Source organism: Corvus kubaryi, unplaced genomic scaffold, assembly GCF_017639235.1.
Source record: "Corvus kubaryi isolate FWS band 111438036 unplaced genomic scaffold, C.kubaryi_AGA036_p1.0 136, whole genome shotgun sequence".
Lineage (NCBI taxonomy): Eukaryota > Metazoa > Chordata > Aves > Passeriformes > Corvidae > Corvus > Corvus kubaryi.
Window position 1 is genome coordinate 2,025,060 of NW_024580670.1, and position 16,528 is coordinate 2,041,587.

A 16,528-nucleotide genomic window follows, 5' to 3' on the forward strand; every position below is an offset into this window, starting at 1 on the left:
TCCAGGCATGATAATTAAAATAATTCAAATAAGGGGATGAAACCAGCTCCTCTCTACAACGTTTTCTGGTACAGCGACATTCTCTGAGATAATGGCAAGGTTTAATTTGTGACTGGTCTAGAAAAAGTCCTTTGGATCATTGCAGTGGTGCTGACCAAAGAGGAATTTTTTACAGGAAATATTTTGGCCCTGCTTGGAGTACTCAAGATAGTACTGGCCTTGGAAACATCCTGGAGGAAAAATCTGGAAGCTGATTAAGAATTCATCAGAGTTGCAAGCAAAATTCGTATGCTGAATCTATAAAGTGAAAGAAAAGGCTTAGAGATATAAGCATGACTCTTACATAAGGATTGCTTTAAAGAAAAATCTCCCCCTCCTAGGAGACGAGAGCTGTCTGGAGTTTGTACTCAGGGGAACAGAAGAAAAGTGATGGAAATAGTGAGGAAAAAACCCTGTTTACCTTTGATCACCTTTCAGTCCTTTATGGGGACAGTTAAAACCAGGTAAATAGGAAAATATGCCCAAATATATTCTTACTTCTCTAAGACAAAAAAATCCGGAGGCAGTCTGTCCTTCACTATAATAAATTGAAAGGCAAAAGTAGGAGCTGGAAATCATGTCCCAAAAGATATTTGAAAATGAAATGACGTGGCAGGTGATGATGCATCCCCTCAGAAATGAGTAACAAACCCCCAGAAGTAAGGGAGAAATATGAGAAATTAGCCAGAAATAAACCTGTAGGACTCTGCAGTCACCTGTGAGTTCAAAACAACCAAAAAGACTCAAGCAAATGAGGTGCTAATACACATCCAGAGTCCAATTCTCGGCTGGTGTATATTGATTTCAGTGTTCCTAAGCCAATTTCTAGCAGCTGATGACCTGGTGCAGGCTGTGTAATTCATCATTAATGGCAGATGAAAGGCTGAATGACTTGTCCATTACTATCTCTATTCGAAGGAGATTGAGACTGAGCCCAGGATCAGAGCAGTCTAAAGACCAGAAAGCCAAGTGTAAGAAGTGAACAAAAACCAACCAGGTGGGAAAAACAGAGGAATAATTGAAAATAAAGAGTGCAGCCAGCATAAGGCTTGTGCAGACAAGTGCACACGTCATCCTGCCCCCAATGGGGACACAGCTCCTGTGCACAAACCCCTCAGATCCCTCATTTGTTTCCTTCCCAAAGATGACAGGGATGTGAAACCAGACCTCGAGTTACCACTTCTCCTCTCTCTTCCTTTCCTCCTCCTAATCCCCTCCTCCTGACCTCTACTGCCAGTTAAGGACTGTTTGAAATCTATACAACCTAAAGGCGTGCAAATCATCCACCAAAGCAATCTGCTGGAATGTTGCACCTAAACAACCTCCATTTGTCTGAGTCTTTGGAAACATCACCAGCTATTGCCACTCGGGCAGGATGTCTCCTTCCTGCCTCTCTACAGGACTGACCCGAATAAGCCAGCCTGGGAGTTCTGCTTGGCACTGGAATATTAAACACCAGAGGAAAAGAAACACAGGAAAATCTGAAGGAGTTAACCCAGCTGATAAAAACACTTCAGCTGTCCCTACCTCTCCTTTACCTCCTGTTCCATGAGCTGTTCTGCACCATTACAGGGTTTTTTCCCCTGTTTTTGTGGGCACCAAAGGGCTGGTGGTGTTACAGGCACATCCATAGGGACCCATCCTCCTGGATTTAGTTATTTTTCATCCTGACACTGAACTGCAGCTGCTCAGGGGTGTGAGGGAGGTGTGGGCTGCTCTATGAGTAACCTCCACATTTCATTTCTATTTGTATTTCCTCCCTATTTGTATTTTTGCTTCTCCTGCTGGAGAGGTGTTTCTCCAAGCCACAATGATAATAATATGAGACTTTTTCTGAATCTCCTAAAAATTGGGTTTCTCTGTAAGCAGGGTTCCAGCAATCCCTTGGAAAGGGAAAAGCCAATGAGAAACATGCCTGTGCTCTGCGCAGGAGCTTGTTCTGGATGCCAGACTTCCCTTGGGCAGCAAAGAACTCAAAATGCAGAGTTACTCCCCCCTCTACTAACAGGTACCTGTGTAAAAGGTAGCAACAGGGTTTTCTAGCGAGTGATGTGAAAGACAATTAATAATAATATAGTCATAATATCATAATCCACTTGCCCTATTTATGTGAATTTTCTTGTATTTTTATCCAGTCCAGAAACTCACTTTATTTGAATTTGCATCAAATTATTTATGATTTGGGACCTAAACTGAGCAGACATAAAGCTGCCTGATTTTCACTTGTGCAAATTTCCTTTTTAGACCTCTGGCCGTAATGAAGAGCATAATCTGATTTACATTTGAGGCTGTTTTACAGAGTGGCATAAAGTGGCTTTTGCCCAAATAAAACACAGGCCTGCTGATGAAAAGGGGACTCTTTTCACTGCAGAATTAAGGAGCCTCACAAATTCCTATTGGGACTTGGATTTGGGAAGGATTTAATCTGAAAAGGGGCCCAGCCAATTAAATGGGTTCTGCTGAATATCCTACAGACTGCTGCAAAGAACTGTAATTAGAGACAAATACGTCTGACTGGCTGTTAATGCGGATGGTGCTGTGACAACATTTTTGGAAAACATTTCAACTGCAATTTTTTCCTGGTTTAGCTGCTTTGGAGCTTGGATATTTCCCAGCGTTGATCTGACTGGAAAGCCAGGGACAAATCCCACATTTTATATCAAAATCCTGGCAAACAAACATTCTCAGGGGTGGTACAGCTCCTCAGCCCTCCCCAGTGCTGTCCCTCCCAGCCCCACTGAACTTGTTTATATTTGGATCACATCAACCAGCAGCTATTTTTCATATTTTCTGCTATTCAGACTAAATATTTTGTTGGGAAGGGGGATCTCAAGATGTTGCATTGACTCGTCAGAGTCAATCCAGGGAAGCGGAACCCCGGGATTCCAAACCCAGGGATGAGCAGGCTCTGGGTCACAAATATCAACAAAAGAAGATTTGGCTGGAACAGCATCTAAACTTGCCATGAATTAAACATCAATAATAAATGAGCATCTCCTTGACGCTGGTTTTATGGACAAAAAGGCAATTTCTTTTTAAATTAGCTGGTTAAGGTAACCTGTTTACTGTACTTCTGCCAGGAGAGAAATAACTGTTGGCACTGCTGTTTGCTTGGGATATAAATCTCAGCCCTGCGGAGGGTTAGCAAATGTAAAATTTATGAGCAGGCAGATTAAAAATACAATCAGGTCAATGGGAGTGCATCCCAAAACACACAGCTGATGGCGTGGAGGGCCCTCACTGCAGGGAGAAACTGGGAGAAACTGGGAGAAGAGGCAGTGGTTCTGCCCTGTGTCCTGCTGGGACCTCACCTGCCTCAGCCACGGGATTCAGCTGCCAGGTCAGGAAGGCAGCACCAGCAGCTAGAGCTGCTAAAAGGTGGGAAAGAGGAGGCTGTGCAGTCCAGTTTGTTAATTCAGAATCAGGGAATATTCTGAGTTGGAGGGAACCCACAAAGATCAAGTGCAGCTGTTGGCCTGCACGGGACAGCCCCAAGAATCCCAGCATGTCCCTTTGCCAGGAATTAACCTGAGGCAGGAATAGCAGGGAGAACAAGAGGAACAGCAAGGAAATGTGTCATGCAGAGTTCCATCAGTCAGGGAAACAGGAGTAAGTTGCTGTAATTGCATTAACAGGAACATGTTTCCATGGGAAGGTTGATCCATCAAGGGGAACTCAGCCCCGGGAACAAACGCTTGTGGAGAGCGGTAAAACACAGCCTGGTGCAGGGGCTCAGAGCACAGGAAATGCAGCAAGAATGGATCTTGCACGTTTAATTAACCTCTTCTGCTGCAGCAAGGATGTCAAACAACTTCAGTGTCACTGATGTGCTAACGGAGGAGAAAATAAACACTGATACAAGAATGAAACACAGCAGAAGTCAACCTTCCCTGACAACTTCCAGGAGCACAGAGAGAAGCTGACAACGCTGGGTTATCTACAGTGAGCAGGCAAATTTGAATTTCTTTTTCTTCTATTTTCTTCTTTTATGCCATGCTCAGGGGCTGATATCTTGGTTTAAAGGAGTGGTGCTGTTAGAGCCACGTTGTGGCCTGCAGAGCACATCAGTGCATGTGGATATGATAACCCAGATCCCACTGAATCCCACACTGCTTTGGGCTGCAGGGACCTTCAATCCCTTCCAGTGCCACCCCTGCCAGGGGCAGGGACACCTTCCACTGTCCCAGGCTGCTCCAAGCCCCAATGTCCAACCTGGCCTTGGACACTGCCAGGGATCCAGGGGCAGCCCCAGCTGCTCTGGGCACCCTGTGCCAGGGCCCCACCACCCCCATGATAAAAAATTTCTTCCTAAAATCCATCCAAACCAGCATCTTTCAGCACCTCCAGAGGGTTGCCCTCTCCAGGCACCAGCCCCGAACTTCCAAAAGCAACTTGAAAGCTCTTTGTTGTATTTCAGTAATGAAATAACACTTCTCAGCTTTAAAACCCCCAATTATTAAGGAAAATTATGTTCTTTTTTCCAACTGTTTGTATAGAAGTTTACAATGAGTTACTTTCCCCTAAAATATTTTGCTGCCACGTGGAACTCCAGAGCCCAGAATACAGAATGCAAGTTGGGCTTTTTTAAGAGATCTATTTTCAGTGCTGGCTGCCAAACACAAGTTATCCTAAAAAACGAACTACTTCCCTGGAAAATCACCATCCTCAAGACAACAAGGATGATATTTTAGTGAATTATCTTTAAAACCTGCAGCAGGAGAGGCGTCTGGCTGACACCTCTCCATCGGGAACTCCTCCACTCCCAGGGAAGAGATGCAAAGGCTTCCCAGTGTGAGACTGAGAGCAGGACACTCCTCTTCCCAGAAAACCTCGAGCTGCTCTGCTGAAATGCCACGATGGGTGCGAAAACCAGCACGAGCCACAGTGGCAGCTTTTGTGTAGGATCCAGAGTGATAAATTCATTACAGTAATGAGATTATAACTCAATATATGCTGTGGTGGGAGTATTCCAAAGGCTCCATTTACTGCTTTCCAAGGAAGGCAGCTTTGGCCGTGGGTAGAGCAAAACTGTACAACTGATGAGTCTTTTAATTTACTCTCCACATGGGAAAAATCAGGAGAAGCACACGGCACAGAAAACGGAATCCTTAAATCATCTAATTAAAAAAATTAAAAGCCATTCAAATCAACCCTGGATTCTTTCCTTAACATGAAAGATTTCACTTTGTTCTTGCTCTTTCACTCCTTCTTAATGTTTTCTCGTTTCATATTTCCCTCAGTTTTAAAAGGAGAAATGTTCATTTCAATTGGAGGCCCCCAAAGTTCCGATTTCTAAATGAAATGTCTTTTAGAAATATTTCCAATTTGAAAATGTCCCTACTTTCTTTAAAAAAAGTTATATTACCCACCAAACTCAATTCAGGGTTGCCAGCAGGGTTGGTTTCCAAACTCTTTTTCTGTGGCAAAATCACTACAAATCAAAAACCATTCTCCTCATTGCTGGAGCTCAACCCCATCTTCCCTGCTAACAGGAGCTGGGCCCTCAGGAGCATTTGGGGGAGAAAACCCTCAATTCCTGTCCGTATTTTCTACAAAGAACAGCACTGTTGAGCTCCTGGAGATGGGAACAGGGCAGCAACCAAACCAGGAATCTTTTTTTCTGTGGAGGTCTCTGCACTCCTGTGGGGGAGGATGTGGAAGCTCCAGCCTGTCCTCTCCAAAACATCTCAAACAGAACCTTGGTACCAAACCAACCTTGGCACCCTTGTGGCGCCACAACTCTCACTCACCTCTGCACAGGTAAAGCCACGCTTTGGGTTTGCTTTGTGGGGCTGTTTCCAGCAGAAATTTGGGGATGGGCACCAGGACCAGAGGGATTAATGCATCTTCTACTTAACAGAGCAGGCCTTCGAAGCTGAAATTTGACATTTTACAGTGCCTGGCTCAAGGACTCTGATTTCAGTGAGAGAAAAGCAGGTGCAGAAAGCCTCTGAGGGGAGAGGGCTCTGCCCTGACATTGTTAAATCCCAACTCTCTCTGCTGTGCAATCATTGATCCTCTTGAAAGCAGTTCTTAATTGGTTATCAGCAATTAACATTTATCCAGGAAAGCTGGGGCAACCCATACATCATAAATGCCAAGCTGTAAACATGAGGATGCTCCTCCAGATCTCCTGCCTTACCCTCCCAACCACGAGAAGGCAAACAAGCCCTTTCCAAGCATTTCCAGCACGTTTCCATGCCAATGTCCTTCCAGGGATGTGTTTTTGTTCCAGCTGCTCTGATTCTCAATTAATATGCACCATTCAGCCAGGTTTTACTTCAAATTACACCCTTCTTGAGATGTGCCATTTGAAAAGAAAGTCATTTTTAAAGTATCCTGGCAAAATGACGTCCTCACAAAATGTTTACTGCAGATTGCACTGGCCACAATAAAGCCCTGAGAGCAGGCAGCCTGCTTACCATAAAATGTCAGCTGTCCTCGTGCCACGTTTTTCCCTCTCACATTTTCAGCCACGCACTCGTAGGGTCCGGCGTCCTCTTGCTGAAAGTTGGGGATTTCGAGGAGCCCGCTCGATCGGTGTCTCCGGGCTTTCCTGGGGATCTGCTTCCCATCCGCCCTCCTCCAGCTGATCGTGGGCACTGGGCTGGAGGACAAAAAGGAAGCACAGTAAGATGTGCAGAGAAAGCCATGGGTCTGGTCAGTGTGAGGAGCCTGGCACAGCATCCAGAGGAATTTTATTACGGAGGGGTTATATGTAACATAAATAGTCATGTGTTCATCGTGGTGTATCTCTCACAGAGCCTTAAAAGCAGGAGACATTTTATTATTAAAATGCTGTTTTGACCCAATTGAGTTTGGGGTTCTGCTGTAACAACACATCCATTTTAGGGTGGGCAGGCCCTGGCACAGGGTGCCCAGAGCAGCTGGGGCTGCCCCTGGATCCCTGGCAGTGCCCAAGGCCAGGCTGGACATTGGGGCTTGGAGCAGCCTGGGACAGTGGGAGGTGTCCCTGCCCCTGGCAGGGGTGGCACTGCATGGTCATGAATGTCCCTTCCAACCCAAACCAGTCTAGGATTCTGTGATGATTTTCCTACCAGCCCCAACATTTTAGAAGTGTTGCCAGTGTTTACTCCAAAAACAAGAGCCCTCAGGCCCTCTGGCTGCTATGAAAACTGGCCATAAGTAACTCCTGCTGAGGGAAGTGGGTTGTTAGGAACTGCTGCAAACTCCACAATCCAGCACCATGAACATGAAAAGCTGCAGGAATAATAATAATAGTAATAATAATAATAATAATGGATCCAGACTTACTTCCCCAAGGCAAAGCACTCCAGTTTCACCGTTGTTCCTTTCGCAGATGGAACCGTTTCTGGGAACTGCACTTCTATTTTGGGCTCGTACTCTCCCATCACCCCTGTGAACATAAAGGAGATGCTAAGGCTTGGTTGGATTTCAGCAGTAAATTCACAAGTGTTCCCGTGCTAGCATGGAGCTGTTCTATACGTCATTACTTGCCCAATTAATCCATTCATTTTAAACATGGCCTGTTCCTAACAGCCGTGGAGTGTGGGCTCTTTTCCCATTTACTGCCAGAGGAGAAGCTGAACCAACTCTCCACACCATCTGCCAAAGATTAAAATCTCTTCATGGCTCTGTTACTTTTTGCTTTTGAACATGCAGGATTTTTGCAGGTAACCTGTGAAATAAGGGGAGCAATAACCAGGGAGGTTCAGCATCTTCTAGAACTGAAACACGGAACAAACAGCCATTAGGAAGAAGTTTTAAAATCCCTGGAGTTAATAGGGGTTTCTATTAACTTCCAGGATTTCAATGCACAGAGATCATCTGCTCCTCGGGTAATTTCTTTATTTTTTACTGCCCCAGTAAATCACGGAGCGTGGCAGCCTCTTTATGAAATTGTGTTTAAAAATTTGTGCACATAAAAAGGCCATTACACTCCTGACAAATGGCTCCATTTCCACTCACTGTACTGTCTTAGACCCGGCACATATAATTTCACCAATAGTGATTATCAGCTAATTGATGATTGCAGTTTAAATCTCAACAGTGCGGCGCTGCCTGGAGAGTGGCCAAGGGAGGAGCTGAGCCGGGTCAGCCCTGATGAATCCCAGAAAACCAGAAATGAGCCAGCAGGAGCCTGCAGTGACACTGGGGCGCATCGGAGCTGCTGGTGCTGGCCTGTGATTGCTGTGCTGCTCTCTGTTCCCTTTGCTTTTCACACAGGATGCAAGAAAATCCTGGTTCTTTCCTTTCATTTTCCAGTGATAAAGCTGAAAATGCTCAGTGTGAGGCTTGCACCAAGTCCACCTTTGCTTGCTGACCTGTTCTGGCACAACAGCAGGTTATGTCATCTTTCTTCCAACACATTAATTGCAAATGAACGTTCAACAAAGCAGCTGCTGCACAGCCTCAGTTGTCAAAATTAAATGCATTTATTAAAAATGTGAATACTCTCCCCACATTCATGTGCTGCCTGGCACATGGAAGAGGAAACCTGTGATTCCGTGGTGACATTCCAGCATTTACAAACCACGCGAACAGCAATTACGTGGCATGTCACTCGTTAGCCCTCTGCATGTCAACACTGCACCATCAAAAAGCTCCAAATCCTGTTTTCCCAACTGGGACCTGCCAAACCTTTGCAATCTTGCCTAAATTTCTCCAAAATCTGTGATAAGTATTAGCTGGGTGAGCTTCAATCAAGCCAAGAACTGCCCCGTGGTCTCCAAAGCAGCAGCTGATGGAACTTGTGGAGATCTTTCTCTCACTTTTTATTTATTCAGAACTTATGGAGATCTTTTACCCCTTCTCTCACTTTTTATTCATTCATTCCCATTTCTTTGCCTTGGGCTGGGACTGGAGAGCTGAAATCCCAGGGGGATGAAACCCCACAGTGGGGTAGGAATGTTTCCCTGGGGCTGTGGGACATCAGCTACAGCCACTGCCACCCTCAGCCCGGCAGCTGTGGCCTCTCACAGCCTTCCTGTGAACTCCAACCACCCAAAAATCAGGATTTGTACCTGGAAAAATCACAAGGCTCCTGCTGCAGTGACAACCTGCCTACCTACACAAATATATATCGGGTATGAAGTGAGCCCTGCTGTCTCCTCTTTATAGGAGCAACATCAGAGCAGTTGAGACATCTCCATCCTGAATCCAAGATCACTTCCATGCAGAAAATCCTCATTTTTCCTGCTGTTCCTGGGTGATTTAACATCTGACTTAGCTGAGCAGGTGGCAGGGACAGAGGAGGAAATAAAAGACTAAAATAGACCCCGAGTTTGTAGCTTGGAGAACACTTCCAGTGTCGCACATCAGATGTTCCATGTGTTGGCATTTCAGAAGCTTTTGTATCTTTCTTTCAATATCAAGGCTTAAAAACCTGCTTTGGGATGAAAGTCCCAGGAATTCAGAAGGAGGCTAATTTGTCTGAGGAGATGAGAGGCATTTCCTGACAACACCTGTGAAATGGTAGAGTTTAATTGGCCCATACAGCTGCTGCTGATGGCAATTTTATTCCAGGACTATTTCGGTGCTTTCCTACTGTTCCTGTTTCAATCCTGATGTCGAAAATCCCACATTTTTAAGAAAAATTGAGAAGCACTGCAGGAGCAGCAGCTCTCAACACCTGGATGCACCCAGCAGGCTTTGGAGCAGGATGGGGCAGCCACAGCTGCTCTGGGCACCCTGTGCCAGGGCCTCACCACCCTCACAGGGAAGAATTCCTTCCCAATCCAACCCTGCCCCATCAGTTTAAAGCCATTGCCCCTTGTTCTAGCACGGCACACCCCTGTACCAAGTCCCTCCCCAGCTCTTCCAGTAGGGTTTGTAAAAAAAAAAGTCCTATTATTGAAATATTTAAAAATACAATTTCAGCACTGCAGTTGTTAGTATGAGGCAAATTTAAACATTGCTCTTTGTCTGCCATCCATGCCATGGCTCACTGGGGACAGATTTGCTGCCTCTGTGTTTGTAGGAACACAGCATTCCCTGTAAGGGGGGGCAGATCTGGAAAAGCAGCACCTCCACCCCTCCCAGTCCCGTTGTGACAATTCCTCATCACCAACAGCATTTCCCATCCACAGGAATTGTGTCAGCCTGATGGGCAGGAGGCTGCAGCAACTGCATTTTCCAAGCAAGGAATTTTTGTCAAATACCACGAGGTGACAGTGGATCTTCCAGGAGAAGTTGCTAACATTGCATTTCTATTTCTGGAACAAATGTTCCAACTGTTAGCCTTTGAACAGAGACATTTTAATTAATTTTAATTGTAAATTAGCATGCAAAGTATTTTTCTTATCTGCTCAAAAATGACGACGATACAGATCAATTGTCTGTATAAATTTAGAAATCCTCTTTTGCTTTCTTCTCCCTTTTTTGTATTATTCCACAGACCACTAAAAATAGCCCTAATTCTGCTGGGAAATACAGACTGAGCTAAGAGTTACCGAAAAAACAAAGTGCCTTTACTCACTTTTGGGCTGCATAAAATGAGAAAAACTGGTATATCCAGACTCTAAAATCTATTTTGTTTCCTGTCTTTGGCCAAATCCCATCAGGGTTTTCTTTTGTAATTATTGCCTGACTCTGAGAGTCTCAGCTGGGAAGAGCAACTTTAGCTGTCCATGAGTTTGAACCACAGCTCCAGCCTCACTCTGAGGAGAAAAATCTCTCCCTTAACTCCAATATAAACATTTCAGGCCACTTTTCAATGTCTGGGTGACATCCAGTCACGAAAAGCATGGGAGAGTCTCCAAGGCCAGCTTGGGAGGCTCCTACCGTCGTTCCTGAGGACGAGGGGCGTGGGGGGCCCCAGCACCCTGCTGTTGGTCACGGTGTTGGTCACCACGCAGGTGTAGTTGCCCACGTCCGAGGTCTCCACCTTGGCGATGTAGAGATTCCCGGTTTCCTGGGACACGAAGCGCCGGCTGTCCTGGTGCACGAAGCTCGGGTACTCGTTGAAGATCCACGCGTAGCTGAGCTCTGCAAGCACAAGGGACAAGCTCTGAGCAGGGAAATTTGGGTATGTCACAGCCCACGGAAGCAGCCCCACGGCCGCTGATGCTGTTCCAGGTTTTACCTTTTTTTTCTTTCATATATTGTCCGTATTCTTTACACAAGTATTTGTAACTTTGTAGCCTTTTATTGCAGCTTAGCTTCAACATTTCCCTAGGCAGGAAGACAAAACAAATTCCAGGATCCCTATGCTATCTTGGTTCTCCTTAGAAACCAAGGCTGAAAGCAGCTTTGTGAGACATATTTTTGTAAGCAGGGCCTGGATCTCATCTGGGGGGCTACTCCATGGGCAGGTTCCTAACTGGGGAGTTCTTGTCAGATGTGCTAATTTGCAGAATCTATGAAAATTGTGCACGTGTCACGTGTGGGGGGTGGTGTTGGAGTGAAAGCTCCTCTGGACTCAGTCCCAAAGGGAAGCCAAAGCACAGGGGTTGAATTAAAACCTTTGGACAAGCTGAGATACGTGAAGCCACACCAAAGTGAAATAGAAGTACAGATTTTTTAACTTTTAGTAGAAATATATGCTAAGTGCCTTAAACATTGAAAAGCTACAGCAGAGACCTTAAACACAGTTCTTACTGCAGCAGAATTTTCACAGAATTTCTTTACTTTAGACAAAATCTAGCTAGAATTACACTGTTCACATTTTTTAGAAGGAGTGTTCACATAAACAATAAGAACTGAGAGAAACTGTAATGCAAATCTGTGCAATACCTACGTAACACTTGTGTAAGGCTTTTAAGCTGTTAGAATTAGACCAGGATAGGTTAAGAAAAGAAGAGCTAGAATCGTGTGTTAATCCTATTGGTCAATTAACAAATATAATCCACACTTCTGTAAGAAAAGATATCGGGCATATAGAGCATATAGAAGAAGAAGAAGCTGTTTTGCCTGTTGCTGCTTGTCTTTATCATGTAAGCCCCTTGAACTCTGCCTTCAAGAAAGCTGTGAGACTATGAAATAAAGAACTTAGCAGGACAGCAGCCTCCTCTGCTCTCTTACCCTGGTCCGAGAAGGAAGGGTACCCTGTCAAAAGCTCAACAGGGAGTCCTTGGCGTTTCCCACCTGACGGCTTCGTGCACCTGAGGATCCTTGCATAAAGGTACCCCTTTTATCACCCTAACTGTGTCTGGCTCATATTTTTAGGACCAGAGAACAAGGCATCACTAGCAATGCAAATTTCCAGCTGGGACGCTTCTGAGCCTGCACAGGGGTCTGATATTCCTGCTACTCCCTCAGGTTCATCCAGAATAAAACACATGTTACAGGAACCTCACCTTTTTGTCATGAACATTCCAGCCTGCTCATGGCTTTGCTTTCATCCTCCCTAATTGATTTTTTTTTCCCCTTTAAAGCCAATTGTGAGGAGGATCTGCCGAGTCGTGTTATCACCCACTGGATGCTTTATTCCTCGGGAATTTCTGAATCAGCAAAAAGCTCAACACTAAATTAAGCAGCTGTAATCTTCTCTGTGACTAATTAGACAGTGCTCTGTGTTTTATAAGGCATCCTTGGAAGTTATTTGAGCAATAAAGAAGAAGTGAGAGACGCTGCAAGCGGCTGCAGAGGCTGTGAGTGAGGTTAATGCAGTCTAACCCTATTATATCTGCCTGAGTCAAATGCCCAAGCACACTGAAAGAGCCTGAAGTGGATATGAGACCACTGCAGTTTTCTAAGGGAACACTAATTATACCAAAAATCATATACTTATTTTAATACTCTAATGAGTTGTAGCTGTAATTGACCTCAACTGCCATTAGGTACTTTGGAAAATACATTCTGCCCTCGCGTCCCTCTGTTTACAGCCAGAAGAGGCTGAAGGCTGACTTTAGGCCTTCGTTTATTTATTTTTAACAACAGGACTTGAAAATGCCTGCTAGACTTTCAGGAAGATACGATAATTTTGTTTATGAGGGAATATCTAATCATCATATTTACACATGTGCATCTCATTAGGAGGAACCTCATGCTGATGTCAAGAGGATACTCAGAGCAAACAAGGCACCACTTCTCAGCCAGCTTATTATTTTCTGCAAGTAGTTAAGTTTGTTGGGTTTTTTTTTAAATTTACTCTCGGTGAACAATTATCTTGCTCCTCCAGAAGCAGCCGGCAACAGGCAAATAAACATCCCTGCCCTGGGATGCACAGAGGTGCTGAAATTGGAGTGACTCTTCACACACAAGGTTTCCACCAGAGCCCCCCTGAGCTCTGCAATTTTGCAGTGACTATGGAATGGTGAACTGACCACAGAACAACAGAGTGGGGAGGGAATTTCTGGATCAATCCCTGTCCCTCCCATCCTTCCCCAGGAGGTCTTGTAGGTATAATTACACCCCAGAAGCTGCAGGGTTTTGGCTCCTGCTTTTCTCTGTGAGGCAGTATTTCTTTAATTGCTAAGAACCCTCTAATTTCCAGGTTAAATATTTTCATTGCAGCCTCTAGCTCTGTGCTTGTGGGCTAATGATCCCTTTGGCTCAAGGAGTTCTTGTCTCTTTGCTGGTGAGAGCCATCGAGAGCCCTTGTGCCGGCATTTTCAAGATGGGCTTTCCAACCCTGTAATCGTTGTAGGAGCTTTTCCTTGGCTCTGCCTCCATTAGAAAGTCGGGAATAATTCTGTCATTGGAGCGCCAGGTGGGAAGCCCTGGGCAAGCAGGTCACAGGAGGCTATGCAAGAGGAGGAGGTGAGATCAAAGAGGGAAACAAACGGTGATGAGCTGGGATCTCTCCGAAATGAGGAACCCAGCACAGGACAGACTAAAGGAGACCCATTTCTAGATGGCAAAGCATCAAAACTTCCCCCAGAGCTACCTCCAAACTCTATTAATTTGGCTATATACAGCTGAGGAACACAGCAAAGGTCTGAAGGTGCAGCTCTGCCTTCCTATCAGCGTCCAGAAAGATCCAACGGCCCGAATTACGCAGATTTTGATATTAGCAGTCCATGATTGCTATATAATATTTAAAACTGGGTAGTTCTCTCTCTCTCCCTCTCTCAAACACCAGGGACTAATGGAATACAGAGCCCAGGGAAGAGCACGGAGGGGAGCATCTCTACGTGCATCTGCTTGCGTAGCAGCATGTAAATAAATACTCCCTCCAACTCCCTTTGATTTTCTGAGAGATCCTGGTGCAATATTTATGGCTCTCCCAACTTGATGGATTCCTTTTGATAAGGTCTCCCTTCCTAATTGCTCTGGACGTGACAGGCAGCAAACACCCCACAGGCAATTTGTAACTCCTGTGCAAACAGACACTTAAAACACAGCCCGGGGTGGCTCCTGCTGATGGAAACGTCTCCCAGAGTCACCAGCACGGAGCCTTTGAGCACAAGGAAGCAGCAGCAACAGGCAATTCAAGGTTTTCTAATCACACATTAGGCTCTAATTCCTTGAGGAATTTATTGCAAACTTCTCCTGTCTAATTTGGGGCCCTTTTCACATAATTTTTGCCTAATTTACCACACTTTTCATTTCCCCTTTAAAGCAGATTCAAGCAGGTCTCTCAAACAGAGAATATTACTCCATTTCTGACCTGTATTTGCTGCTTTTAAAGGGAAGGAGGAACTCCATGAGCTGCAATCCCAGAGCAGCCACTGAGCACCTGCCTGGTCATCCCCTGCACAGACCCAGAACATGCTGTAACCTTATTTTTCTTAATTTCCATTATCTACTCTCTACTGAAAGCTGCACAGAAATTCTGAATAATTATTAAAATTAGGCCTGTGGTTTGCCAAAATAATGTTCTCTGGTTGCCTGTCTTGAGCCATACACGTATTTTGTCTCTGCCTTTAAGTGGAAGAAACTCTTCCTGATTTTTTTTTTTTTTTTTTTTAAGCCTCTTCCATAAAGTCAGGGCTGCCACTTAAAAAGGTCTCTATGGCTATTATGGGAAAAGCTATTAAAATATCAAGATTATGGTAGCCATAAAGCTGAGTAGAGGAATGAAATTTTGGAATTAGTATTAGCCAAAAAAAGGGGGGTCATTTATCATTTTTAATGTACAATACACTATTATTTTTTATAGGCTTTACTGAAAGTTAAAGAGATTAATCCAATCTTTAATGATTGCTATAATTCCTAGGTTATCACCTCCTCTGTCACTCTCAAGATGGACAGGTGGGAACTGATTTTCAGTGTGAAACAGAAGGTTTTCTGTAAATCATAATGCACAAAAATTAAGCTTCACTACCCATGGCAAGAGAAAAATATGAAATTAAGGAAATAATGAAATCCTCCCTTTAAACTGTCCCAAGCAACCCAAACTATGACTGAAACAAGAAATAATTTTGAGACATTTTGAAAGGAGAAGTGAAGCTCATCCCCTGTTAGAAACTATTTAAATCCAGACAGAGTGACCACACCTTTGAGTGTTTGGTTGGCCCTTCCCTGGATCATGCACTTCTGCAAAATTACGGCTGTTTTAAAATTTTTTTTCAAAATTCAGTTACTTTTTGCAGAATGGGAAGTGCTGAAGCTTTCCTGTTTTACTCCCTGCCATTCCCAGACGGAGCCAACAGCACAGTGAAGGTTTTCCTGGAGAGAAGCTGTTCCCTCAACTATGGCAGTGCAGGTGATGGTCGGGAGGAACTGCATTTAGCACTTTGCTTTTAGGTGCTTTAGCACAAACAAATTTCTTGGCTCTGGGTGTGTTCCTGGCTGGCTGGGAAGTGCCAAACATTCCCACCTGCTCTTTGTTTTAATATCCAAATGCTGTAATACCATTTCGTTGTACAACCCCCCAGCCATACCCACAGTTGCTGTATAAACTTAATGGAAAGCTGATTTTTGGTGGATAATCCACAGACTTCTCTTTTTTTTTTTTTTTTTGCTCTGATTGCTTCCATTCCTTGGTGTTCCAATTTCTCTTTAGAGCCTCTAACAGAGTGTTTTGAAGGTTACAGCAAATTTGGGTAAAAGCTTAACTGATTATCTGATGAGTCCCGTGAACTCGTTCAGTATTCTCAACTTGTTTATTAAAATCTGCCAAAATCTGCTTGTAGGGGATGTTCATAAATGAGATTTCCTAATTCCAGGTGTCACTGCAGTTTGCTTGAGCAATCAGCACCCATAACCCCGTGAATCTCAAAATGTGAGCAGGAAAGGAGGCTCCGAGTGCCACAACACCCTGCCAGAGTGTCCTGGGGAAGAGGAAAAGGGGATTATTTGGGAAAGACAAATCCCTGGCACAACACTCCATGTTCATGGCCCTACCCAACCCTCTGAGGCTCCTCTCCACACACACCAGTTCTCTGCAATTCCTGAATTTTTTTACCATTTTTCTCCTTCACAGTTTTATTTTAATGTTAAAGCTACATGAGTTATGCACCACACCTTTTTTTTTGGGCCTACAGACCATTCCGTTGCCCTGCCAGCACACTGCATCCATTTTTTATCTTCCAGTTTTAAATAATTGCAGAGCAATTTAAGGAAATCAGCCTGGACAAAAGCATCACCTGGTAATTCTCCCTTCGAGTCTGAGCTCTACTAC

General features: G+C 44.5%; 1 protein-coding gene across 3 annotated transcripts in view; it reads right to left on the bottom strand.

Annotated features, from left to right (window-relative positions):
• Nucleotides 1-16,528, bottom strand: part of CNTN4 (contactin 4) — a 271,916-nt gene that overhangs the window by 54,530 nt on the left and 200,858 nt on the right. For all 3 annotated transcript variants that reach the window (XM_042013627.1, XM_042013608.1, XM_042013617.1), the window contains 3 exons: nucleotides 10,804-11,007; nucleotides 7,315-7,417; nucleotides 6,462-6,646 (listed from right to left, as the gene is read on the bottom strand). In XM_042013627.1, coding sequence (XP_041869561.1) covers nucleotides 6,462-6,646; nucleotides 7,315-7,417; nucleotides 10,804-11,007 — 492 coding nt within the window. The remainder of the gene's footprint in view (nucleotides 1-6,461; nucleotides 6,647-7,314; nucleotides 7,418-10,803; nucleotides 11,008-16,528) is intronic.